Source organism: Ahaetulla prasina, chromosome 6 (genome assembly GCF_028640845.1).
Source record: "Ahaetulla prasina isolate Xishuangbanna chromosome 6, ASM2864084v1, whole genome shotgun sequence".
Lineage (NCBI taxonomy): Eukaryota > Metazoa > Chordata > Lepidosauria > Squamata > Colubridae > Ahaetulla > Ahaetulla prasina.
In genome coordinates this window covers 6,638,674-6,665,880 of record NC_080544.1, presented here as the reverse complement: position 1 = coordinate 6,665,880, position 27,207 = coordinate 6,638,674, and the positions used below count along the sequence as shown (strand labels likewise).

Here is a 27,207-nt window from a genome sequence, read left to right as displayed (position 1 = left end):
ATCTAGGTGGCCACCTCTGATGTATTGCTAAGATAGCAATGCTGGGATAGCATCTGCTTTGGCACCTGCACCCTTCCTGCTCTTGAAGAAAAGGCGCCGACTAGTCCTTTTGGGTTAAGGGCCATTCATTCCATTCATTCGTTCGTTCATTCATTCATTCACGGGGGGGGGAGGGGGGCTCCCCGTGAATTTCGCGTAATCGGTCTCAGCGATGATGTCACACGGAGGGGGTCAGGCAGGAGCTCGGAGAAGTCCCTCCTGGCTCGGCGTTGCCCAACCTGGCTCCCGCCTTCCAGATGTGCGCCCGGCCCTTCAGCCAGAGCCTCCCGGGAGGGGCGGCCTCCAGCCCGCCGAAAGTCTGCGGAGCGAGCGCCACGCCCGGGCCTCGCTGGCTGGCCGGACAGCCGGACTGCCTCTTTTGCCTCAATGAACCGCCAGGCCGGAGTATAAATAGCGCGAGGAGGAGGCGACGTCACCTCCAGAGGAGCTGCTCCGGAGCTGAGCTGCCCGCGGGAAGGAGGAGGAGGAGGAAGAGGAGGAGGAGGAGCTGGCCGGCCGGTTGGCGAGCGAGCGAGCGAGCGAGGGAGCGCCTGGGCTGCTGCTGCAGCTGCGGAAGGAGCGGCTGGAAGGGCGGCGGGGCTCCTCGCCATGCAGCCTGGCCGGCGGCAGAGCTGACGGCTGCGAGACGCACGGCCGCCGCACTGGTTGCCAGGGTCGCTCGGTGCCGGTAAGTGCCCGGGAGGGGCCCGCCACGTGCTGTCCCCCAATCCGCGGGGCAGAAAGTTGGGGCGCGGCGCGGGCGCTCGTCGACGGACCTTCGCCAAGTGCGCCCGTTGTCCGGTTGTCCCCGGCCCCTCGCTTGCAAATGCGCGGCGGGTGCCGAGAAGCTTGGCGAGCAGAGAAAAGCTCCGCGGGACTGGCGTGGGTGCTGAAAGCCTCGCGGCCCGGCCCGGCCAAAGCAGCCAAGTGCGGAGCTGGCGCTTCTGGCCGCTGCTTTGCAAGAGACGGAGCTATCCGGGTGGTTGGATGCTCCGCTTCTTTCCGAGAGATGCTCTGAGCAAACTCTCGGGCGCTGCGCTCTTTCCCCGCCGCGGAGCTTTTCCCGAAGCAAGGAAACTTTCAGGCGGCCTCCAGGGCTCTCCGCGCAAGACTGGTCCGGCGAGGCAGGCAGAGTCCTTTGCAGCGGGGGCGCATCTGGTCCCCGTTCCGCTGCGCCCTGCCCGGCGGCGGTGCCAGGACGGCGTCCGTGACTGACAGGCGCTCCCGCGGTCTGTTTTCTGTTCCTGGATGTTCTGTTGAACTGCAGCCAGACATGTAGCGCTGGAGGCTGGGGGCCTCGACCGAGGTGGTGGGCGGGCTGGGGCCGCTCGGAAAAAGCCGAAAGCAGGAAAAGCTGCCGATCTGGGTCATTTGCTCGGTCGGGTAGGTTTGGATCCCAGCCCGCAGCCGTTCTGGGGCTTTGCATAATTAATCATAACTCTGCCCATGGTTTGCAGGGCACCCTTGGGACATACCTGGGTTGGCTACTTTGAATCTCAAAGAATGATGGTTTGCTTAGCCTGACCTTCCTTCCTTGCTTTAACTTTCCTTTCTTTGTTGGACTAAGGAGCAAAAGTCTTCTACATGTGTGCCCCTTTGGTGAACTCCAAGCAGGAAGATGAACTTATTTTAAATCTTATTTTCTCTTCTCTGTTGTTTCAATAGCAGAATCAGATAACAGTTTTGCAATTACTAGTAGCTATGAGCCCCCCCCCCCAAAAACCTCTGATGTCTTAGCAGTTATTGGGGGTTCTTGAATTAGAAGACCCCGTTCCTGCACAGCCCTTAACTCTGCCAGGTCTCTTTACCAGGGGCTGTGAGAGCAAATAGTCACATTAACTGGGTCAAAAGCATCAACTGTGGAAGTCTGGGCTCTAGGAAATGCCAACTCTGTCATGATGCCCAGGAAAGGCTTCAGGGCATTACTAGCCCTTTCCCATTGGCAGCAGGATGGACAAGCCCCACCCACTTCTGCCTCACTGGCCAGTCAGTGTCTGGGACACGTTCCAATCAGTAACAGAGAGGCTTTTCTTTCAGTCATATATCGAAAGGGTCAGGCGGCTGATTGTAGGTCTTCTTGCAACACAACCCATAGAATTAATCTAGTGTGTTTTGTGAAGAAATCTGTCCTGGGTTAAAATTAATCCTGAGTGGTTAAATTGGCTCTTTTTTGGTATTCTCACCAGAGATTTTTTCTTCTCCTAGCGTCAGTTAATTTATTACGGGGCTAAAAGGCATGGTTATTGCACATTTTCTGATTATTGTGGACAGTTAAAATTAAACAGCCAGGAGATTAATTTAGCCAGAACCAGGGTGATGCCTGGACGCTCAGCTTGTGCTGTCTTTTTGCCAACTTTGGCTGATCTTGGAAAACTAAGCAGAGTTGGACCTGGTGAATTCGTGGCTAAAGGTCTCAAGGAATAACTGAGGGCAGGAAGAAAGACAAGGCACACCTCTTTCAGTCTGTTGCTAAGAGAATCACGTACAGTGGTACACTATCTGTGACATCCTCAGGAGTGGATCTCAGCTCTGAGGAGACCTTACAATTTAAGGCAAGTCCTCTAAGGAAGAAGAGTTGCGTGTGCTTTCATATCTGTAGCATATCCCTGGACGCCAGAGTATTTGTCTAAACCGGTGGCCATTGACCTCCATGGCAGATTGAGCTGTTTTAAGAATGTTTACATTGGACTGTGGAGCCCGTTCATATGGGAGAGGAACTATTTACAGCAGGGATCAAATACACACTCAGGCAATGAGGAAGAGGGGCTGTTTGTGGGGCTGATAAAGAGATCCTAAAACACAGTTTTTGTAGGGCATTTTCTTCTTCATGGCATCGTTGGGGCCAATTTTTCAAACCTTGCTATTGTCCATGGGCATGGCGGAGGGTTGCAGGAGGGGGGAGTAAACAGAAGTTGCTTTGAGGGGGTGAAGGTCACCCTCTCACTCTCTCACTAGCCATAAGCATTGTTGCCCCTGCATCTATGTCCTGTGGCCACTCCAAATATCCCAGAGGGGACAAAGCCAACAATTTTTCCTCTGCTTTCTGATTTGGGGGATTTGGAGTTTTTGACCATTTAGCCCAGGGGTGTCCAAACTTGGTCCCTTTAAGACTTGTGGACTTCAACTCCCAGAGTCCCTCAGCCAGCAAAGCTGGCTGAGGAACTCTGGGAGTTGAAGTCCACAAGTCTTAAAGGGACCAAGTTTGGACACCCCTGATTTAGCCTTTCAAAACTGAGCCAGTTTTTTTCAAAATAAGCAAAACACACTTTAAAAAGTAATGCGCTGTTATCTTGGCCCATAAAGGGTTCAAATATTTTTGCCCTACACAATACAGTGGCCTCATCAGATCCCAAATCATTTATAAGTTCTTTTGGCTGCTTTCCGTCGGATGATCTCAAAATAGAGATTCAAATTCCAGCTAATCAGAATTGAGGAAAAAGGACAAAAGTATAGTGACAATAGTTTCACCGTTTCAAATATTCAACCAAAGAAATGGGTTGGTGGTATGTCAAACACCTACAAAAATGCTAATAAGATAAATGAACAAAACATCCTATCTTCGAATATCCTACTTGATAATCCTGTAATTTTGCAACTCTCAAAATCTCGTGAGTTTTGACCCTTTAAAAATACTGTTTTATGCAATTGTGCTGGATCTCTGGCTGTTGCTTAGGATTTTCAGAAATATTAGTTTTTCCCTAGTGGTGTTACCCCTCCCTGGCCTGATAATTTCATGCGCTTTTAAGTATTGGTAACAATCTTTACTGAACAGGGAATACGTGCACGTAAGTTAAGGTGCCATCACTAAAAAGATCTTGCCTGACCAGCAGACAAGAAAGAGTAAGAATGGCTGCGTAGCTTCAAACAACCTCAATACATCAGGCACCAATTGTTGCAAGACTTCTTTGGATGGCTTTTTGGCAGCACTTTTCAAGAAGTGAAAAGAAACTGCAAAAGGGGTACTTGAAATGTTTCCCCCCATTTCAGACCTCTCAGCTAGACTCAACCGAGGAGTGTGAAAATCTTCTGCAGACTTTCTAAGAAGGCTTTTATGTAGAAGTGACCCTTGCAGGGATGACTTAGATCAGGGGTCTCCAACCTTGGTCCCTTTAAGACTCGTGGACTACAACTCCCAGAGTCCCTCAGCCAGCAAAGCAGGGGTCTCCAGCCTTGGTCCCTCTGGGAGTTGAAGTCCACAAGTCTTAAAGGGACCAAGGTTGGAGACCCCTGACTTAGATGGTCTCTTCTAATGGTGCTCCAGCCTCCCTTGAAATGAGCCTGATGGGATTTTATGGATTTTACAAATGGAGCGAGTTTTCCAGGCCAAGGATGTGCAGGCAAGGATCTCTCTCTGTTTGGTAACCTCTGCTGCTTGAGCAGTTTTTCTCAAAGCAAAGTAAGGAAAAAGTTGACACTCTGCAGGATTAACAGATACCAAAGGGAAAATGTGTGAGAGCTGTAAAAATATCTCTTATTCCCCAGAAGGAAATGAAATTCCCATTATGAATACCATTGATATTATTCAGGAATCCAATGTTTACTTTTCGATATTCATTACTTACTATTTCCACTGAAGTTGAAGTCATCATTTATAAAATTTAACACTTTCTCCCAAAACTTGGTAAATGTAAGACATTGTTTTTAAAAAAGTATTTTTTTTAAAATTTGCATTTATATCCCGCCCTTCTCCGAAGACTCAGGGTGGCTTACACTATGTCAAGCAATAGTCTTCATCCATTTGTATATTATATACTAAGTCAACTTATTGCCCCCAACAGTCTGGGTCCTCATTTTACCTACCTTATAAAGGATGGAAGGCTGAGTCAACCTTAGGCCTGGTGGGGCTTGAACCTGCAGTAATTGCAGGCAGCTGCTGTTAATAACAGACTGCCTTAGCAGTCTGAGCCACCAGAGGCCCAATTTTAAAGAAGCATTATCCTTAATCCATCACAAAATTCTGGTTTTGACAAACTTTTTCTATATAAACGTTAACAGAATTCAATAAATTCTAAAGATTATTTTTTGTGTCTAAGTGGTGATTTGAGATCCATTGATGCTCTTACTATAGAAATTATGGGTTATATAAATATAATTGTGCGCCAAAACATTTTCAGAGGAAAATAATACATACCAAGTACTTAGAATCTAACAAATAGGCAATGTAAAAGTCTAATACTACAGTACTCCAAAGATAAATGGATTGAGGACCTGATTAAACTTGCCACTTGTAAGTGGATTACTTACAGACTTAATAGAGGCAAGTATAATGAAATATGAGATTTATTTATACAGAATAGAGCAGATTAAGAAATACATTTATATAGTAAATGTATATAACCAGAAATATCATTAGAACATCACAAAATCACAAGACTGTATCTGATTTACTCTGGCCACGTCATGCATGCAAATTCATTGGAGAAGTCAGTGATGAAAGGTTAGTGGAACAAGAAGGGCCAAGCAAAGAACATGCTGGCTTGATCCCATCAAAGATGATACAAAGGTGAACATCCAACAACTGAAAGAAGCTGCCCTTGACAAGGTAGCAATCCTGGAACTGGTTCTTTGAAATTTGAACAGTTCAAATAAAGCACATTCCACCCTCTAAGTCTTGCTTTTCTCTTGGCTCAAACGTTGCCCTGTGACCATACCTCCAAGAAGGTGATTGTAGCCATGGGCATGATGTTCTACCCCTGGGCAACTTTCCCTCATAGATGGGAGCCTGTGCAGGACTCTTCCCACTGGTCTACACCACAGATGATACTGGAGGAGAGACTCCTTCAGATGTTTGGGTTTAGACCTTTCTGCCTTTGAATTAAGACCATTATGGCTGGCAGTCAATCGGAGCAGGTCTTTTGAGGTTCTTGTTACCTGATAGTTTTGCTTCGCTGGGCTCTTAGCAACTTGGCAGCTGCTCTCTTTAGAGTAATTGGCAGGCCAGAGTCCCATGTGTGAGAGACTGGAAGGAGGCTTTCCCAGGTTTCAATAGACCAGTTGAAACCGACCATACCGTCAGGGGACCCTCCTCTCTGTGTAGCCATCAGGTGAAGCTTGAATATGGGAAGGAATGCCCAGCTCCCTTAGAAAGAGTGAAGGTCTGGATATGATGCTCTCTGGGTCCCAGGGAAGACTGTGGCTTTACTAACAACTTCTTTACTAGCGATGTCTCCTTCCCCTACTAATATCAGTCTTGGGTGAGGTAGCATCGGCACCTTGTCGTATCATATCTATTACTTTGAGATCACTGTGGGGGATTGATTGATTGATTGATTGATGCATTGCCTGTTCAGAAACATAGAGACATATCTGTAAGGGACTCAAAGTGGCATCCATATGATTTTCCAACATTCTCTTTCAATCTGCCATCCAACCTGTTACTTTTCTGAAGTTTTTTTTTTATTGCTTGAAACGAGTAACCTTATCATTTCTGGCAAAGACACACAATCTTTTGGCCTGGTGAATTTTTTAAAAGCTCAGCCTTTGAATGTAGTTATTCTTCCCAATGTCATTTATTTATTTACTTACTGGAATGCTTTCTGCAGGAGGGGAATCCTGAAATATTTTATGCATTTGGCCTGAATCCAGACTGCCTGTTTTCACAACTGATGCTGTGATTGCACAGCACAAATGCATAATGATTAACCCCATTTGCCTCCCTTTGCCATTTGTCATTCTGTACAGCAAGACACAACTTATGACCACAGTTTCTGTTGCTAAGTAAAGCAGTTGTTAAATGAATCACACCCAATTTTACAACCTTTTTTGGCCATGTTTTTAAGAGACACACTGCAATTTTTAAGTGAGTCACGTGGTCATTAAGGCTGAGCTTTTAAAAAATTCACCAGGCCAAAAGATTGGGTGTCTTTGCAAGAACTGATAAGGTTTCAAACCATGAAAAATCAGCTTTGATTGTCAGAAGCTGGATGCAATGGGAAAATCCCAGATGGGGGTCACGTGACCCCAGGATGTTGCAGCCAGTGGTGGGTTTCAAATTTTTTTACTACCGGTTCTGTGGGTGTGGCTTGGTGGGCGTGGCATGGCTTGGTGGGAGTGGCTTGATGGGCATGGCATAGGAAGGATACTGTAAAATCTCCATTCCCTCCCCACTCCAGGGGAAGGTTAATGCAAAATCCCCATTTCCTCCCAATCAGCTGGGACTCAGGAGGCAGAGAATAGATGGGGGTGGGGCAAGTCAGAATTTTTACTATCGGTTCTCCGAACTACTAAAAATTTCCACTACCGGTTCTCCAGAACTGGTCAGAACCTGCTGAAACCCACCTCTGCTTGCAGCCATTGTGAATACAGGCTGGTTTCCAAGCACCCAAATTTTGATTATTTGACCGTAGGATATTGTGACCATCGTAAGTGCAAGGACCAGTTGTTAGTCACTTTTTCAGTGACATTGAACACTGTGGCACTCTAGAAAGAGTGCAGAGAAAAGCAACAAAGATGATTAGGGGACTGGAGGCTAAAACATATGAAGAACGGTTGCAGGAACTCGGTATGTCTAGTTTAATGAAAAGAAGGACCAGGGGAGACATGATAGCAGTGTTCCAATATCTCAGGGGTTGCCACAAAGAAGAGGGAGTCAAGCTATTCTCCAAAGCACCTGAGGGTAGAACAAGAAGCAATGGGTGGAAACTGATCAAGGAGAGAAACAACTTAGAACTAAGGAGAAATTTCCTGACAGTTAGAACAATCAATAAGTGGAACAACTTGCCTGCAGAAGTTGTGAATGCACCAACACTGGAAATTTTTAAGAAAATGTTGGATAGCCATTTGTCTGAAATGTAGAGTTGGGCAGGGGGTTGGATTAGAAGACCTCCAAGGTCCCTTCCAACTCTGTTATTATGTTAAATGATAGTAATTTCAGTTATTAAACATTAAGTCAAGGACCATCTGTAGTTGGAGGCCTCTAAATGCTGCCTGATATCCAGCTGTCTCTTAATGATGGGAGTTAAAGTCTTATGGGAAGAAGACCCTTCTCTTAAATATTCCCTCCTTGCTCCTCCTGGGTGGCCCTGCTTTCCGTTCCCTGGTCAGATTATGTGGCTTTGTGACAAAGAAGAAAGGAGGATTAGACTGTTGATTGAATTAACTCATCCATGGGTTCAGTCTTATTCCTCCTCTTTGTGGTGACTTTCTTTAAGAGGACCAGCCTGCTTTAGGTAAAGGTTCCCCTCACACATATGTGCTAGTCGTTGCCAACTCTAGGGGGCGGTGCTCATCTCCGTTTCAAAGCCGAAGAGCCAGCGCTGTCTGAAGATGTCTCCGTGGTCATGTGGCCGGCATGACTCAACACCAAAGGCGCACGGAACGCTGTTACCTTCCTACCAAAGGTGGTCCCTATTTTTTCTACTTGCATTTTTACATGCTTTTGAAACTGCTAGGTTGGCAGAAGCTGGGACAAGTAACGGGAGCTCACCCCGTTACACGGCAGCACTAGGGATTTGAACCGCTGAGCTGCCGACCTTTCGATTGACAAGCTCAGTCGGCAGCTCAACGTCCTAGCCCCTGAGCCACCGCGTCCCTGCTTTATCATGGTTTATTCTTTCTCTGGTGAAACTTTGCACGAACTGTGCAGGTATAAAGAATGCAATCAAAGAAGGTAATGTCCAGGAAAAGAGAGAGAGGGAAGGAGGGAGGGAGATGATATTAACCAGGCACACGAGAGTGTGTTGCCTGCTTCTGCATTGGATGTCTAGCTCCTTGTTAGAGTTTTAATCAGAAAGTCAGCTCCTTTGAGAATTAAAAATAGAAAATCCAGAGATAAATATACATTTTGCGGGTGTGAATGCAGATTCTGCTTGGACATATGGCTATTAATCATGAGCTCTTTTTCCTCTACATCATTGAATGCTATAACAGTTTTCTAAGGAAAGGTGGGGAGTTAAACGTGTTATACTTTCATAATATGCTCCAGTTAATAATAAGAGCCATCCAAGCAGAAGGGGTTTTTTCGTAAGTCAAAGCCTTCATTGAATTATTGCATTTGATTGTGATTACACACCTTTTATTTTCAAGTCATATTTTGCGTTATCCATTGGCTGACATCAGCCATAAAGTTTATGTCATTTTAAAGGCAATTTACTGTGTATTTGAAATTAAGGCGACCAAATATTGCAGGAGAAAGAAACGTAACTGCAAAAGTGTTATCATTTCCCAACTACTAGCAGCTCAAAAGATAACTACCCTCTGTCAAAAGAGATGGATTTTTTTTGTTTGTTTGTGAGGATCTCCATGGTTCACCTTTTGGAACAGGACAGGAACACTTGTAACTCTCTTCACACCCCCTCCTGGTCTCGCTGACTCTCAGTAATGCTGAATGTATGAAGGTTTCACTCTCTTGAACAACATGTGTGCACAACAATATGTGTGCCCACCCTTTTTTCCTGAGCTGGGAAAATAGGAGAAAATGAAAACCAAGAAGGTGTGATAATACCAGTCCCCTTCAACGATAGGTGTACAATATAAAATAAGCTTAGTTTTGTGGTGTTGCCATTGTGACATGTACAGTCCCTTGTTTATGAGAGTTGACAGCCATGTCTGGCTCATGGAACTTCCTTATGCCAGTTTCCAGGGGAAGCCAAACCATTGAAGGATGGAAGTCATCGTAAGGGCCAGTTGCATCAGCCTCTTAGCTCCCCAAGGAAACAATGCTGGAAGAAAGGTGTGTTTGTGTACAAATCTCTGGCAACGAAGAGTTGCAGGTGGATCCCTAGCCAGACACGTAGCATGTAGGGAGTTCCCCCTCTTAAGAACTCAAGCCAGAAGCTCCGTGGGTTAAACCTTCTGGAGCTGTTTGGACAAAGTCCTCCGAAATGGGTGTTTCCCATTGTGATCTCTGGGGCAGAGTTTGCCGGGAGCTTTTCAAGTCAACTCCCAGCAAAATACGCACAGAATACCCATGCACGCCTTTACAAGGCTAAGTCGGAGAATTGTGCAGCTTCTCCTCTGGGTTGTGTTCTCATGCAGGTAAGATTGTGAGTATATTAGTGTGGAGCTAGACTGAAACTTAAGGCTCAGAAGTGCTGTGGAATGACTCTTTCACTGAAGCAAGCAGAAGCTAACTTTGTCAGATTTTCATGGTCGAATTTTTAATATGAAGCAATTGTCTGCTAAGAGAATTTCTGTCGATGAGCCTCAGAAATCACCCAAATTTATTTTATTTTATTTTATTTTATTTGCATTTATATCCCGCCCTTCTCCGAAGACTCAGGGCGGCTTACACTATGTCAGGCAATAGTCTTCATCTATTTGTATACTATATACAAAGTTAACTTATTGCCCCCCAACAATCTGGGTCCTCATTTTACCTAACTTATAAAGGATGGAAGGCTGAGTCAAGCTTGGGCCTGGTGGGACTTGAACCTGCAATATTGCAGGCAGTTGCTGTTAATAACAGGCCACCAGAGGCTCAACAGAGACTCAACCAGAGGCTCAAATGGTAACTAAGGGACGATCTATTGTTAGATATGTAACCTGCCAGAGAAAGGAAATATTTATTGTTAAGATATTTAACTGAATAGCTGGAATAGTGAAGTGTGTAATGAGTCAGAACATACAGTTATAGCTGATTGGTTGTTGAGAGCTGACTCCTGCATGAGGCAATCTGTGCTGTGATTGGTTGCTGTGGATATAAAGGGGGCGTTTCCATGTTTCCCGCCTTTTTACCTCTGTCTGCTCTGTGATTTACCTCATGATGTTCCTGCAGTGTTGATTTAGCTGCTGATGCTCCTGTTTGCGATACTCTTATTTACCCTAAATATATTTATTTACATAAAACAACAAGTACGTGTCAGTGTTTCTGACTTCTTTTGGTCACCGGCTGCACAATTCCCTGACATTTATCCTGTGTTGCTTGGCCACGACATGGCCTTGAATAAATTCTTTGCGCTTTCTTAAAACTCTTGGTGGCAAGTCAGTCAGGAAATATCATTAATTTTCTCCAGCAATCTCCTGGGTTGTTGCTTTCCTGTATAGCTGCACCATGTGATTATGTCTGGATCTTAAAAAAAAAAGAAAACCCTACCACATGACAAGGTGTTTAAGCTTTATGTAAACTCCAACAGTTGTGTCAATAAAATCACCATCCTCCTGTTGAAACGTCTCTTGAAAACATTTCTCCTTGGCAGCTGCCAGCGAGTCTGTATGCATTCTCAAGGAAAGAGAGGTTCAGCACACTCTATCTTTTTCTGACATGCTTGACCTTGGATCTCATCCAGGCTCTCTTGGAAGACGGTCAACTCAAGTCAACAGCTGTTCTCGTGCTCCGCATAGGCTGGGTTATCTTGCATTTGGTGTGGTTGAATCACCACTCCCATCTGGTTGTCATTGTTCTCTCTTGTGAATTTGCTTTGCAACTGCCTTGTTCAAACTCCTCCTTCACTGATAACAACATTGTCATATGAAGAGTCATAAGCCACCCTTTCACCTGCCATAATTATTGCTCAAGGGTGGTGGAGTGTTCAGCCCAACAACTCTATCTGCAGACTGAATATTTTACAAGAAGAGTTCTCCATTCCTCTGAAAACAACAAAATACCTTATCCCACCAGACTTGAAATCCTAGGCTTAGAAAACTTAGAACTCCATCGCCTTCGACAAGACCTAAGTTTAACTCATAGAATCATCTATTGTAATGTCCTTCCTGTTAAAGACTACTTCAGCTTTAATTGCAATAATACAAGAGCAACCAATAGATTTAAACTTAATGTCAACCGCTTTAATCTAGATTGCAGAAAATATGGCTTCTGTAACAGAATCATCAGTGCTTGGAATAGTTTACCTGACTCTGTGGTCTCTTCTCATAATCCCAAAAGCTTTAACCAAAAACTTTCTACTATTGACCTCACCCCATTCCTAAGAGGACCATAAGGGGCGTGCATAAGAGCACAAACGTGCCTACCGTTCCTGTCCTATTGTGTTTTTTTTCTTCTCATATATATATATATATGCTTATACCTCCTTATATTTCTTCATATATATGTTTATATACTATATAATCTTTTTGTGTGATGCTTATGTATATTGTTGTGACAAAATAAATAAATAAATAAATAAATAAATAAATAAATGAATGAATGAAATGGCATGCCCCAAATATAAGCTTACTAGATAACGTTTGTCCCAGTCCTGTCCATGTGACTCGTAGGGTTATTTTCTTCTGCTGTTGAGTGTACTTTGGCTCTTAAACATTCCCTGATATTTGTGTGAGTTCTTTAATAAATTAGCCTTCCATGACTTGATGTTTCCCAAATGGGATACTACTTTCAGAAGTAGGGATTTTAAGATCTATAGTCTAGCACCCATCAGGTTATAGAACATTGTAGAAGATTAAGTCTTCTACAGAAGAATCACTGGAATCATTTTCCCATAGATTTTTCTGTGGAGTCAGGCTAAGGCAAAGAGATTGCTCCAACAGAGACTAAAATTAAAATTAACTATAGATCAAAACCCTTAATTTCACTTCATTCAATTTAATTTCAATTCAGTAACATTTAACTGTTCAGTATCTCAAAAGTCATGGCAAATAAAGGTAAGATGTAATTTAAATTACAGCCCATCGATTTTTAGAACATTCACATGTACCTTAGAAAATATATTTGATGAAACACAGCAAATACTGAGAGCAAAATAGTGCTTAAAGGTTCTTGAGGAATGCTTTTCCAATATCTCTGATAAGTGAAAAAAAATGTGATTATACACCACCAATAAGACAGAAATTTCTCAACTCTGCAATTATACCTGTTACTTAATTTTGAAATTGATTTTCTGTGCAGGAAAATAAATTGTAACAGTAATTTGTTCAGACACCCATCAAATATTTCCAAAAGTATTTCTGTTTAAGAAAACTTTAACATAATATAAAATCTTTTATATTAAATATTAAAAACTTTAATATAAAATCAGGAGAGTTCACCTCTAGTCTTTTGAAAGAGCAGAAAGAAACCAATGAAGATTCACCTGTATTTAGGATCGGGGGAAATCCAATCTACTGCACAATACAGTAGATTGGATTTCCGATCCTAAATACAGGTGAATCTTCATTGGTTTCTTTCTGCTCTTTCAAAAGACTAGAGGTGAACTCTCCTGATTTTATATTTGTGTATTAATTTTCATTGACTCAAGTTCAGAGCATTGCAGCCTTGTAGCCAAAATAGGCCCGGAAAAGCTCTTGGGGGGGGGGGTTCTTGGGGGGAATATATCACTCAGAGGCATGTGGGATTATTTTTTGAATCGCCAGTTTGGGGCTTACTCAGAATCTTGTGCTAATGAAGACTCTTGATTTGTTTTCTCTGGTAATATGCAGCTGTTTTGTTTTGTAACTTTCTAACTTTGCCTTTTGATTTTGCCTTGGAGGCATATTCCTGAGGACTGGTATAAACATGATTGAAACTTCAAGCGTCGAGCAGCTTGCAGGCTGAGACTTCTGCTGTCCGGCCAGTAACCTGTACTCGAGCCTGTTTTCTCTTCTCTAAGCAAGCTTGTGTTTATAGGAAACTGAATGGAGGGATGGCCCTGCCTGGTTTATGAACTGGGTGAGGTTTATAAGTCAGCCTCAACAAAGGGCAGCTCCCATCCTGGTCTTCAAAACGTCAAAGAGGCAGCTAGCCAAGTGAGAAGCTTGTCTGAGGTGGTAACCAGCGTTCTGGTCTTCTTGCAGCCCCCAGTAGATGGATATTGACATGGACTACGAAAGACCAAATGTTGAAACCATCAAATGCGTAGTTGTTGGGGATAACGCGGTAGGCAAAACTCGCCTGATCTGTGCAAGAGCCTGCAACACCACCCTGAACCAGTACCAGCTGCTGTCAACCCACGTCCCAACAGTCTGGGCAATTGATCAGTATCGGGTCTGCCAAGAGGTAGGTACGGCTTTGGAAACGGATTTAATTCTGAGCCCCCGTCTAGAAGGGATGATGGAGAAAGTGGGTTGGATGGAAGGAATTCCAGAGAGGGGAGTACAGTAGATTAGAGCAGGCCAGGGGAGGCCTCTTCTGTACTTAGAGAATATATGTGGAAATACTTCAAGTACTTACCTTCTGCTTTTGCATGCTTATATCATTGCTACCTGGTGGAAGTTGCATTGTATCCTTGCATAGCTGCACTACTGAAGATTCAGATCTTCTGGCCAACGTACCCTCCCTTTTCCATCTTTTTAGCTGCCCACCTTTGCAAAGAAATTCCCTCCAAATTGTTGCAAAAATAGTTTTGTAAAGACTCGTGCGATCTAAAAATGGTTGCATTTTCTGTGCAGCTGTTGCAATGCAGCAATTTTATCGCAGCTGATTTTTGTAACTATTGGTCTTCATAAACTCCATGCTGAGTCGTAAATCTGCCATCCATCCATCCTACTCCTTGCAACCATATATTACCTTCATGCCAGACTTTAATAATGCATTTTTTCTTTTGTGTCCCACCTGGATATATTAAAATGTTGCATAATTATTGTTCATTTCACTAATCATTTGTTGCACTGATTTCATCGGAGGCTTAGTTAGATTGTCTAGGCTTAAATCTTTTGTTAAGAAATTATGATATGTACAAATGCATGAAATCTGTCAGCTTAGCCCCAGATTAAACCATGACTGCTGCTCACTAAAGTTTAGATTACATCTGAAAGCCAAGGTCTAATTCTGTACGGCTGGTTCCTCTAAGCTTTATAAATTCTTCTGCATAGCACAGTAACCTCTAGAGCAGGGGTGTCAAACTCATGTCACCACGGCAGTGTCACATGACATATCGTGGCTTTTCCCCCCTTCGCTAAACCGGGCGTGGGCATGGCCAGTGCGTGACGCATCCGGCCCATGGGCCGGGAGTTTGACAGCCCTGCCCTAGAGGAAGGCTGATAGCCAAGCATTCAGGTGTTAAACCAGACTATAATTAGCACAATATTTACTTCAAATCATACTTCCTGAGTTTTGGCAGCTGATCACAAGTAATGATTTCTTGCTTTGGGCTCCTGTTCAATCAAAATTTGGTGGGTTATCTGAATTGAACATCTGATGGTCTCCAACCAAAGTTGGCATCTTCTACTTTCCCTGACTATAACTTTGCTGGCCTCCATTTTTTGGGAATTAGGTCCCTGCTTTCTGCTCAGTTCCCTCACCTCCCATTCCCACTCCCTGGAGCTCTGTCTGCTTTCACCGCAAACAAACCTTTATCTTACCGACATTTCTCTGTTCCAGGTTCTTGAACGGTCCCGTGATGTAGTTGACGAAGTGAGTGTTTCTCTCAGGCTCTGGGACACGTTTGGAGACCACCACAAAGACCGACGTTTTGCTTATGGAAGGTCAGTCTAAGTCAGATGTCTCTTTTGAGGCAAGCAAGCTAACAGGAGAATAATTACATCTTTAATGGGTTAACATTTGGAGTAATGAATTTGAACAAAATACTATATATTTCATAGATCACCCACAAACAATGTGAAGAAGAAACAGCGCTATTAAATGGATAATTAAATTAACTATTACATAATTATATGAATGACTACATTTACTATTTTTATTGGCTGATCATAGAGAAGAGTTACTACTGAATTGGGAGAGCTTTGAAGACTGCAATCTTCACATTTTTTCAAGACTGCAGAGGGTGAAACTTTGCCTATCATTTTTAGAAAAGTGGGATCAGACTAATGAGGAAGATCCAGCTGGGTTATTAACTAAATTCCATGTTGGTACAAACGGAGAATATTTGGTCATTAGATGATGCAGTCTTTGTAGGACTGGAAGTCAACGCTAGCTTAAAATTCCTGCAAACCATTTGAGATTCATTGAAACTCCTTCAGACTTTCTCTCTGTTTTGGTTCCTTTTTAATTTAAAAGTTATTAAAAAGAACAGACTTCGTGGTTGAGTATGAAACACTTTTATGTCATAATTGCATGCATGTCAAATACATTAACATCAGTCCTGGCAACAGAAATTGAGATCCAGAAATTCTTTTTGCACAGGTCTCAAAAATGATTTGTTATATGCCACAGAAGCATAAATTCTATGAAGCACAAAGACTGATCAGATTGGCCTCATAGGCCTTTGTGCCCATGCAGATGTTCCGGCTGCTGACATTTATACTTTTGGTTTAATATTGATTACATTGTTCTAGATGGTGCTATAATCAGCAGAAGGTGGAACAGGCTCCCCCAACACAGTGCTGTTGGACTTCACCTCCCATAATGCCCAAGCAATAGGGCTGATTGCTGTGCCAGTTGGGAGTTGAAGTCTGACACATCTGTACAGTAACAGGTTGAGAATCAAGTAGGAGGGGAAATTGGGGACATTTGTGGATTTCCTTCCAGAAGCAACTGAAATCCACTGAGTTCAGAGTGTGCATCACCTCCCTCATCAGTAACACATTTCTGGCTTCCTATTTCCAAGAGTTGTTTTGCGAGAAGCCCCAAAATGAGATGCTTCTGCATCTGGAATTCTCTGGAGTGATGCCACAGTCCTTGAGAACCCAGCAACCAGGGCAGAACACAAAGGGAGGGAGGGGGCTTCTTGGTGCAGGGAGATGCTTCCAGCTGATCACTTCATGTCTCTTGGGGAGCAGGAAGAGCAGCAGAGGTCATAAAAGACACAAAGGATTTTGGTGGAACAGACAGTCTCAAGAATGTTGACCATTGGCTTTCTCTTGCTGACTTCATAGTACCTTCTGGGGAATAAGCCATTTAAAAGCCAAGGTTAACAGCCTTCCCAGCCTTGGTTAACAAATACAGTTAAATATTTAAACAACTTTTAAATGCCTTTTCTAAAGGTTGCAAAATAAATGGCAGGGGAATTGCCCCTTTGCCAGATAGCTGCATGCTTAAAATTCAGTGCTTATTGATTTGGCAGGGTTATTTGCATCCTTGCTTCTACTCCTGGAGGCGCCTTCTGATACACAACGAAACACGTTGTTACTAAGCAGTTGGGCTGAGATAGGAGGACAGAACCAGGAGCGTCTGAGCATTTGCTGAAACAAAGCGGTTGGGAGAGGAGGACTTATCTCTGTGATGTCTCTGCATGAGATCCTTGGGGATAATTACTTGAGTAGAACTGCTGAACTCTTCAACTCTCAGCTTATTGAAATCTGGATTATTTTAGTGTCAGAAGAATTGACTCAAAGCAACTTCATGCTACAAATCAGCAAAGCACCTGTCAATCTTGGGAGAGATGCACCTATAAAAAGCAGCCCCCTCCCCTATCTTTCCAGCACCATGTCTCCCTGCAGGCACCACCATGAAGCTCAGGGCACCATCGTCCAATGGCCAACTCACTACTTTTTTTCCAAGCAAGCTTCGTCCTGTCCTCTCTTTAGCTCCTGTCAATCTCCCTTTCCCTCACACACCCCTCTGTGCCTCCTCTGGAAGGGCAGTGCTAGCCAAAAACCACAAATGCCATTGCCAAAAAGACCCATCCAGCCATTTCAGTTTTTGGAACCATGCAGAGAATGCAACATCCCACTTTTTTTGTAGGTGGACAAGTACTTCAAACATACCTCTTTCTGGTTGGACCTGGACTTCCCACAGCTGCCGTTTTGGGATCCTCGCGTGGTTCAAGCCAGAGGTAGTTGGTGATGAATGTCCTCCTACTAGGGAGTGGCTGATGACCCATCCAAAGTCAGATATGATGCTCCTGGGCTCAGATTTCAGATGACAATGAAGACGCTATTGTGTGGTGGATTTTGAGGACCACCAGAAAAAAAATCAAAACTAAGCTAAGCCATTGGTTGTCGATTTGTGCATTGAGAGGAGGACCAAATCACATTCCTTTTCCCAATTCTGTTTTCTCAGTTCAGGAAAGGAGGGAGGGAGGGAGGGACTTCCTTTCCAAAGAAGGAAAATGCTGCTTTGTAAATGCTTGTCTCCCTAAAGACACCTGAAGAGAGAGAGACTATTGACTGCAGCTTCCGGCTGGGGGCATACAACTTAATTGCCTGAGTCACGCTTTGGGTTGGAAGAGGGGTAAGATTTATTAATATTTTCCCCCTGTGACCATGAACCTTAAAGGGATCCTTGGTGTGCTGGATTTTCCTCCAGAAATTGTCTAGAATCATTACTCACAGATTCCCCTTGGTTTATCCCAGGACCTGTTTGATGCTTGCAGGTATTAAGTGGTTGGCCTAATTTCCCCTTGCAAATTAGTCTTTGACCCACCTCAGGGGAAGGGGGAGCTGACCTGCTTGCTGCAGCATTGAGCTGCAAAGTTTATTTAAAACAAATATTGTTTTGTTTTGTAGATCCGATGTTGTGGTGTTGTGCTTCTCCATTGCTAATCCTAACTCCCTGAATCATGTGAAGACAATGTGGTGTCAAGAGATCAAGCACTTTTGTCCTCGCACCCCTGTGATTCTGGTGGGCTGCCAACTGGATCTTCGCTATGCTGATCTGGAAGCTGTCAATCGAGCCAGGAGGCCATTGGCAAGGTAGACTTGAATGCAGATCAAACTTTGTTCCCTCATGGCAAAGGAACGCTGGACCTTTGCAGAAAGGGCAACATCTTGGCTCCTAAGGAAGCATTTGAAATGGCCTTATGTGTCCAATTTCTTTAGTTTATAATACAATACATAAAGATAAAAACAAAATGAATACCAATTCCATAGCTGGAGAAGGGGTCTCTCAGATAAGCAAGAAGTCTTCTCAGATGTTTGAGGACTTTGGGCATCAACACATGTGGTCTTCATGGTGCATCCAGAAAGGGAAAGCAGGAAGGCCAAGAGATCCCAAGAATGTATCTCTTGATAGGTGGGGTCCACTAGTGCTGTTCAGTGAGTCTGACCAGAGTCTGACCTCTTTTTTTCATTTTGTTTGCAGGCCTATCAAGAGGGGAGACATCCTGCCACCAGAAAGAGGCAGGGAAGTTGCTAAAGAGCTTGGAATACCCTATTATGAAACCAGCGTCTTTGATCAGTTTGGCATCAAGGATGTGTTTGATAATGCAATCCGAGCAGCCCTGATTTCCAGGAGACATTTGCAGTTCTGGAAATCCCATTTGAAGAAAGTCCAGAAGCCTTTGCTCCAAGCTCCATTTCTACCTCCAAAGGCTCCTCCCCCTGTTATAAAGATCCCAGAGTGTCCCATCCTCAAGATTAATGATGTGGGATACTTACTGGACAATCCATTGTGTGCAGACGTGCTCTTTATTCTTCAGGAACAGACTCAGATTTTTGCTCACAAGATCTACTTAGCTACCTCTTCATCCAAGTTTTATGACCTTTTCTCAATGGAATGTGAAGAAACGCCAGGCTTGACTGAAAGCTTCTGTAGTGAAGGTAGTATTCTCCTGACCAGAACCTGTAGCCTTGAAGCAGTTGGCCAGGGAGCAGAAGGGGCATCTGCACCATCTTCTGCCTCGACCGAGGGCCTCCAGGTAGAGCCTGAAGCAGGAGAAGCCACCTGCCCAAAACAGGGTCCAACGCTCTGGGGCAAAGGTTTCATTAGCCTCCATCAAGAGATGCAGATTAATCCTGTTTCAAAGAGGGTCTGTGCAGTGACGGTTGTCAAGATGGAGGCCTCCATCCAACCGGGACCTTTTAAAACCGTCCTGCAGTTTTTATACACCGGGCAGCTGGATGAAAATGAAAGGGATCTCACCCGGGTAGCTCAGATTGCTGAGATCCTGGAAGTGTTTGACTTGCGGATGATGGTAGAAAACATTACCAACAAGGAAGCCTTCATGAACCAGGAAATTACAAAGGCTTTCCATGTCCGGAAGGCTAACAGAATAAAAGAATGCCTCTGTAAGGAGACATTTTCTGGTGAGTCTACACGGAAATATCCCTCTACCTTGCATTTGTTCCAATGCTAATAAGAACACCTGGGATGGTTGTGTGCAAACCAAGATCCAATTGGGACATTCTGAAGGGTCCAGGAAGGGAAGCTTTGTGCCCACAGCCAAAAATGTGCCCTACGACAGGTAATTCTGTATTCCTTGATGCTAACGTAATACATCTTTACACAAAAGGGCAAATATGCCCCTCCGCTCAATCATTTTTGGAGCCTGGAGGGGGTTGTCCTCCAGAATGGGGGGAAAGATGCAGATGCTGTTGAAAGAGAGATCCAAGTCTGCTTGGAAGACAGCCTGACCCCGTTCAAGCATTGGGAAAAAGTCAGCATTCACAGGGAGATGGGCAGAAATAGGAGACCACTTCCTGCTTTCCTTCCTTGCTGGCCCTGTTGGCCCAGGAGGTGTGGGTGCCTTGGGGGGGTGGGGGGGCGACCGTGTTTGGGGTCCTGGTGAATTTTAGCTTCTTTGGTGATAACTGGAGGGGGTTTCCTTTCTTTTCTGTCCAGTTCCTTCTTCTCGTGCTTCATCTTCATCCAGTTGTGCTCCCCACCCCTCTCTTTTATTCTTCTATCACCAGAATTACAGTTCAAGCTTTTTTTGATGGTGGGAAGGGATGCAAGTGTTCTCCTCCAACCATTTACATGGGCTGTTTGTACTACCAGTGTAACTCTCTAGTCCTTAGCTTTCAGTACATGGGAAATGACATTTTATCAAGTGCAGTTATGGTCCATCTGACTCAAGAGGGTCTCTGGCAGTAGTTCTTCAGACAGGAGACCTTCCCAGCTCTTCTGGGCTAGATCGGAGTCTCTCTGCTGTGACACAGCTGCTCAACTGTCTTTCTCCTCAATTCTTGGAGCTGTTTGAGTGGAGTACAGTATATGGGTGTAGATTGGAAGATAATTAAATGATAGGTATTTTGGGCAACAGAAGAGTTGGGTTCCATTAGGTGGTAGCCAAAGAATATGGAAAATACAAGGTACATGTGCCATCTAGTGGCCATATGGAATTTGCAACTAAGGTTAAGAAGCTCTAATAATGTTAGAACCCGCAGTTTGGGGACTTGGACTGTGACTGGGGAGACCAGGATCAAGTCCATGAAGGTCCCCTGGGTGATTTTGGGCCAGCCACCCTCCACTCAACCTACTTCACAGGTTTGTGGTTGCAGACAGGAACAAAGAAAGATCCCCATCTAAGCCACCTCAAGACAGAATATAAATATTATTATTAGCAATATTACTACTAATTTGTTGTGGCATTTACATGTCATATGAAATTGATAAATTTGACCCTTTTTTTAAATTTGCATTTATATCCCGCCCTTCTCCGAAGACTCAGGGCGGCTTACACTATGTCAAGCAATAGTCTTCATCCATTTGTATATTATATACAAAGTCAACTTATTGCCCCCAACAATCTGGGTCCTCATTTTACCTACCTTATAAAGGATGGAAGGAGTCAACCTTGGGCCTGGTGGGACTTGAACCTGCAGTAATTGCAAGCAGCTGCTGTTAATAACAGACTGTCTTAGCAGTCTGAGCCACAGAGGCCCTAATGAAACTTGATAACCTCAGCAAGCAGGGACCCCTGGCATGGTTCCTGTGATAGAGGCTCAGAGTTTAATTGCTCTGTTGCGCATTTAAACATTAATGTTTGCCCTTCCGGGTGTCCTCAGTGAAGGACCTTCTTTGCAGAAATTCTGTGAAAAAGCAGGTCACGTGTGCTGTCTTCCATGTTCTTTCTGATTCTCACATTTGGCTGCAAGCATCAGCAGTCACAGGTTGTTATTGTGTTTCTTTGATTCCTTAACAGATGTGACATTTGTGTTGGAAGATGGAAAGATAAATGCTCATAAACCACTTCTAATCTGTAGCTGTGAATGGATGTCTGCAATGTTTGGAGGATCCTTTGTGGAAAGCTCAAACAGTGAGGTATTTGTCCTCTTTGGCGCCTTAACCCTCAAAGCTTTGCTCTGGAGAAGGAACTTGCCTTGGGTTGCAAGGACTCGAAGGGTGTGGGAATCCCTTGGCCATGTCTCTTTGGGGACCCCTCTTCTCCCGTCTGTCTTCTGCACTAGTTCTCAGAAGGTACCTGTCTCCTGACTGTCGGGAGTTGGTAGGATGGGGAGGTTGGAGGTGAAAAAGCTGGTCTCCATCCCCCATCAGATCTCAGTCCCATGAGCGAAAAAGCCAAACACCATGCTCAACTAGGTGAATCTCATCTTCATTCAATTCTGCCTAATTTGTAGGGCTTCAAAATGGGCACAGCCTTAAATGTGAAATGCTAGAAAGGTCAGTGGGTCATCAGGCTATCCAAGAGAACAATTTGCAATTTCTACCTTGACATGAAATATTGGGGTGGTGGAGCAGAAGGAAAGAAGCCACCATCCTTATTTCTGGCGATACAGAATTGATGATCTCAAAGAACAGTGATAGCAGCTTTCATGATTTTTTAGCACCATCTGAAATGATCTTCTCATTATTCCTCATATTTCAACTGCCTTCTTCACTTTCCACTTGATTGTCAAGGGGACTCTCCTGCCCATCAAGAGAAAATAATGCGAATCAGCAATGCTAGCTCTCAAACACACGGGGAGAGAGGGAGAGAGAGAAGGAAAGAGTGGGAGAGGGGAAAGAGAGAGAGAGGGAGCGGGGGAGAGGGAGAGGAAGAGAGGGAGAGAGAGAGAGAGGGAGAGAGAGAAAGAGGGGGGCCTACATTATACATTTAATATTCTGGAAACTGTGTTCTACTAAAAAAAAAATTCTCATTACTTTTGAAACAGCAGTAAGCATAATTCCCTCCCTGGAGGCACCCCCAGCAGGTGGTTCATTAAAAATACATACCTTGATTCAGTAAGCTGTGCTCTACAACAAGAAATTATATATAGATAGATATATTTATATATACATACACACAATCTGGTTCCTAATTATAACCACTAATAATGTGCATTCTTCTTGGTAATCTTAAATATTAATTGCAAAGCCCTGTTTTTTTCATAGTACATGAAGCTCTTGGTGCCCATTGTCTTTCACTGCCTTGTTCGGGGAGAATGATGGGAATGGAAGGAGCAGAGTCTGGTTCAAGATGTGGGTAGCATGTAAAGACTGAGGCAGTTCCACATAAATATAATGAGCCCCTTCTAATTTATTTATTGTTCTGAGATTCCTGCAGGAAGAGCAGGTTATTTGCAGCAATAACTCAGGCATTTGTGCTCAGTCTCTGTAACAGCCAGCAAAAAAAAAAAAAAAGGGGGGGGGGGCGGGGAAATCGCCTCTCCTGAATCATTGCTGAGATGGTGGGTCTTTACTCTCCTCTAGCGGCAACTTTATATGTTCTCCCTGGCTTTGTGTGTTTTATAAAGTGGTTGTCATGGATACTTGTGTCTAGTAGAATGTTCTTTGAGAAGTTGCATGGATAATGCAAGAACTTTGTGCGGGGTCATCTCCACTAGAGGAGAAACCCTGGAGAAGAAGAGTTTGGCCTCAAAGCACACGTAACTTTGTGACTGCTTTGTGATCTCATCCAAGATCTGAGCTTGCTCTGTTTTTCCACAATCAGCCATGGACCATTTGTTGTGATGAGAACATGCAGTTCTTTTGTAGGAGAAGATCTAGTTGTCTCAACAGAACAGAAGCAATGAGCTACATAACATTGAAGAACAAGTCCAGTCTTGATGACCTTTGTCAATACTTTCTCCTTGTTGGACTTTAACCTGTCTTTCTGGGTTTAACTTAGGAGGGAAGATGGGCAGTAAGCACGGGAAATCTTGAAAACCAGATGCATTGATGTGTTTTGAGGGAGCTTCTGCTCTTGCTTCACTCTGTTCTCCTCTGTTCCCCAGCATAAGCACTGATTCTTTGGAGATCATGACTTTGAAAGTGAAAAGAACATTGCAGAATTCTTGAAAGCAGTTGTCCTAGGAAAGGTAATACTGAGAAGAGCTGAAAAATAATCAGCATCCCAGAAAGAATCTCGGAATTATTTTTAGCTCCATGGTGTTTATATTAAGGGCAGAAAATTGCTAACGCAGAGCCCCAAAATGAAGAGTCCTTGACCTTGTGTGCACATTATGCCTACGTATTCTTCATCATTATCCAGCTTAGTCCCCTTTCTTGCAGGGACTAAGATTTGGCACAGATCCCTAATGTGTAGATACATGGTGTGTGTGCCTCTGCACGCATGAAAAACCAAGGAAGGCTCTTTTCATTGTTCATTTTGGGGACTTTGTGATTACCTCTCATCCAAGATCTGACCCTGCTCTCTTTTTCCACAATCAGCCATGCTTATGCTTCTGGTTTATGCTATCAGTTTATTTTATTTTATTTATTTATTTATTTAATTAGATTTTTATACTGCCCTTCTCCCGAAGGACTCAGGGCGGTTTATGCTTCTGTCTGCAGAAATCAGCAGTGGGGTGGCTCAGTTGTGCCACTTGAACACGGCTATGGGCACTTCGCAAGAGCTCCAGTGTTTTATTTAAATTGCTGTAGGGTCAACGGATGAGACCTTAGGGAGCTAAGGGTCCAGGGTTCCACTTTTCCAAGGCAAAAATGACATAGCGGCAGGGGGCTTCCATGCTGAAGGGAACTCATGGGTGACTTGCCCATCTTTACAATGATTTTGTTGTCCTGCCTGGAGCTGCAGCTTTCTAATAAGACATATTGTGAGTGATGGAAGTCAGAGCTTTGCTGCTCATAGTGTAGCCATCAAATTGGGAGAATTAGGAAGATAAGTTAGAATTGAGCTCTGAGCCAGCCAAATCTCACAAAAATGAGAAGGCGGCATAGGAATGCAAACCATCAAGGATAGCAGTTTAGGGTTTAGCAAAACCGAATTATCAAGAGAGTTTTGTTGCCCAGCTGCCTCCTGTGGTAGATTTTCTTCTTCCATGAAACCTCAAGCTCTGTCCCTTGCTTTCAAGCATTGCTTCCTTTGCTGTTGGAGAGCTGCAGGAAGGCTACCTCTTTCCAACGAGGTTGCCTTCAGGTTGCTCAGCTGATGCGTTTTGATGAGATGACTTATCTGTGCTTAAGGCAAAGCTGGGAGCATCTGGCACAGAATGACCAGATATCTGAGGCAGATGTCCAGAGTTCTTTCTCTCCTTCTCCTCTGAGAACTGTTTCATTACGGGTTTCACCCAAGGTTTGCCTCTATCACAGCCATTTTGTTTTGGCATCATGAGAGCATCTCAGATTTTGAAATATATCTATCAGCTCCCCCCAGACTGGGTGCTTTAGTGTAGAGTTTTTCATAGACAACCTTCATCTATTCTATCCATAGAAGCTCAGCCTCAGAGTTCAGGTCAACTCTGCCTACTGCATGGACATAACTGTGTCATTTTCTTAGCAGTCGTATAGAACAGGGGTGTCAAACTCATGTCGTCATAGTGGCATCATGTGACATATTGGAACTTTTTTCTCCTTTGCTAAACTGGGTGTGGCCATGGCCAACGCATGACGCATCTGGCCTGTGGGCCGCGAGTTTGACAGCCCTGATATAAAACATAGACTAACAGAGTTGGAAGGGACTTCTAGTCTAACCCCCTGCTCGAGCAGGAGACCCTATATCATTTCAGAGAAGTGATTGTCTAGTGTCTAGTCTCTTTTTGAAAGAGTCTCCAGTGATGGCGCACCCAAAACATCTGAAGGCAAGCTGTTCCATTGGTTGATTGCTCTCATCATTAGGAAATTTCTCCTTAGTTCTAGATTGCTTCTCTCCTTGGTTAGTTTCCATCCATTGTTTCTTGCCTTGCTTTCTGGTGTTTTGGATAATAGATTGATCCCCCTCATCTTTGTAGGAGCCCCTCAAGTATTGCAACACTGTTATTATGTCACCCCGAGTCCTTCTTTTCATTAGTCTAGACATATCCAGTTCCTGCAACTGTTTTTCAACCTCCAACCCCAAGTCCTCTTTGTTGCTTTTCTCTCCATTCTTTCCAGTCTCTCAACATCTTTTTTATATTGTGGTGACCAGAACTGGATGCAGTATTCCAAGTGTGGCCTTACTAAGGTTTTGTAAAGTGGTACTAGAACTTCATGTGATCCTGATTCTATCCTTCTATTAATGCAGCCTAGGACTGCACTGGCTTTTTTGGCTGCTGCTGCACACTGGTGGCTCATATTTAAATGATTGTTCACCAGGAGTCCAAGTTCCCACTCACAATTACTGGCATTAAGCCAAGTTTCATCTAGCCTGTACATATTCAGTTGGTTTTGGAAATGGCTTTCCATTTATCATTTGCAAATTTGCCATTTACAAATTAAAATTTACAAATTTTACATTTGTAAATGATACAACTTCTGGGATGTCCAGTTTAGAGCTGTAGGTTTTCCCATGGTCTCTAGAAAATGATTTCACCATAGAGAACACAGAGAGGGTAAGATGTAGGCTAACATCTTGGATTTTGTCTTGTAAGATGAGATCCTGATTAATGCATTGCCTTGATGAAGGAAATTTTTTGAAGAAGACGAAGATGACTCAATGAAGCAATAAATGGCTGAATTGCTGCCAAGATACTTTGCAAGGCCAAAGAACCAATTTTACTCTAACCACATGAAAGCAGAATTGTATGTAGGAGAAAGATTGCAAAAAGGCTGTATTAATTTAATATAAGGCTCCTCCTGATGGGATGGTAGATTTTTCATTCTAATAATTGTAGATTTGATAGTAGAACAAGCTGCCTTTGGTGATGATGTGTTCCATCAAAAGTGAGATTCATTGATGAGAATCAGGACTTTGAGCAATGGCTTAGTAAATCAACTAAACAGCAAGTGTACTGTAGCACTAATTTACAGTGTGAACTGTTTCTACAGCTCCAACCTTAAGCTTCAGAACACGTTTGTATGTGTGAGTGTGTGTTTGTACAAATTCCATAAGAAGAGCTATTACTCACAAGGGAGCATCATAGCGTTGGGTATGGGGTGCTTGTATTTCGGTGGTCCCCAAACTTAATGTAGATTTTAATCCTGTGTAGTTTCCCATAGATCTAAGTAAATGTGCTGCATGTCTGAGATATTTATTTTATTTATTTTTATTTTATTTATTTGATTTTTATACCGCCCTTCTCCCGAAGGACTCAGGGAGTACAGGCAAAAGTAAAAACAGACAATACAATATACAATTTAAAATGCAAATTAAAAAACTTATTATAATTGGCCTAAAACTTTAAAGTATATAAAAAACTAAAACCCCATTTAAAAATTAGTAGTAGAAAATTTAAAATCAATAAAATTTAAGCCAGCCCCGCGGGAATGAAAAGATATGTCTTCAGTTCGCGGCGAAAGGTCCGAAGGTCAGGTATTTGGCGTAAACCCGGGGGAAGCTCGTTCCAGAGTGTGGGAGCCCCCACAGAGAAGGACCTTCCCCTGGGGGCCGCCAGCCGACATTGCTTGGCGGACGGCACCCT

General features: G+C 43.7%; 1 protein-coding gene across 5 annotated transcripts in view; it reads left to right on the top strand.

The window, feature by feature from the left end:
• Positions 1 to 323: 323 nt before the first annotated feature.
• RHOBTB1 (Rho related BTB domain containing 1) overlaps positions 324 to 27,207 on the top strand; it is a 33,408-nt gene continuing 6,524 nt past the window's right edge. The window contains exons 1-6 of one of the 5 annotated variants that reach the window (XM_058188520.1): positions 324 to 727; positions 13,705 to 13,906; positions 15,230 to 15,333; positions 18,256 to 18,441; positions 18,830 to 19,773; positions 21,612 to 21,730. In XM_058188520.1, coding sequence (XP_058044503.1) covers positions 13,715 to 13,906; positions 15,230 to 15,333; positions 18,256 to 18,441; positions 18,830 to 19,773; positions 21,612 to 21,730 — 1,545 coding nt within the window. In that variant the 5' untranslated portion in view covers positions 324 to 727; positions 13,705 to 13,714. Of the gene's footprint in view, positions 728 to 9,821; positions 10,015 to 13,704; positions 13,907 to 15,229; positions 15,334 to 17,491; positions 17,583 to 17,906; positions 17,981 to 18,255; positions 18,442 to 18,829; positions 19,774 to 21,611; positions 21,731 to 27,207 lie in introns of those variants that run through there. The other 4 variants (XM_058188516.1, XM_058188517.1, XM_058188518.1 and 1 more) reach the window with 4 other exon arrangements.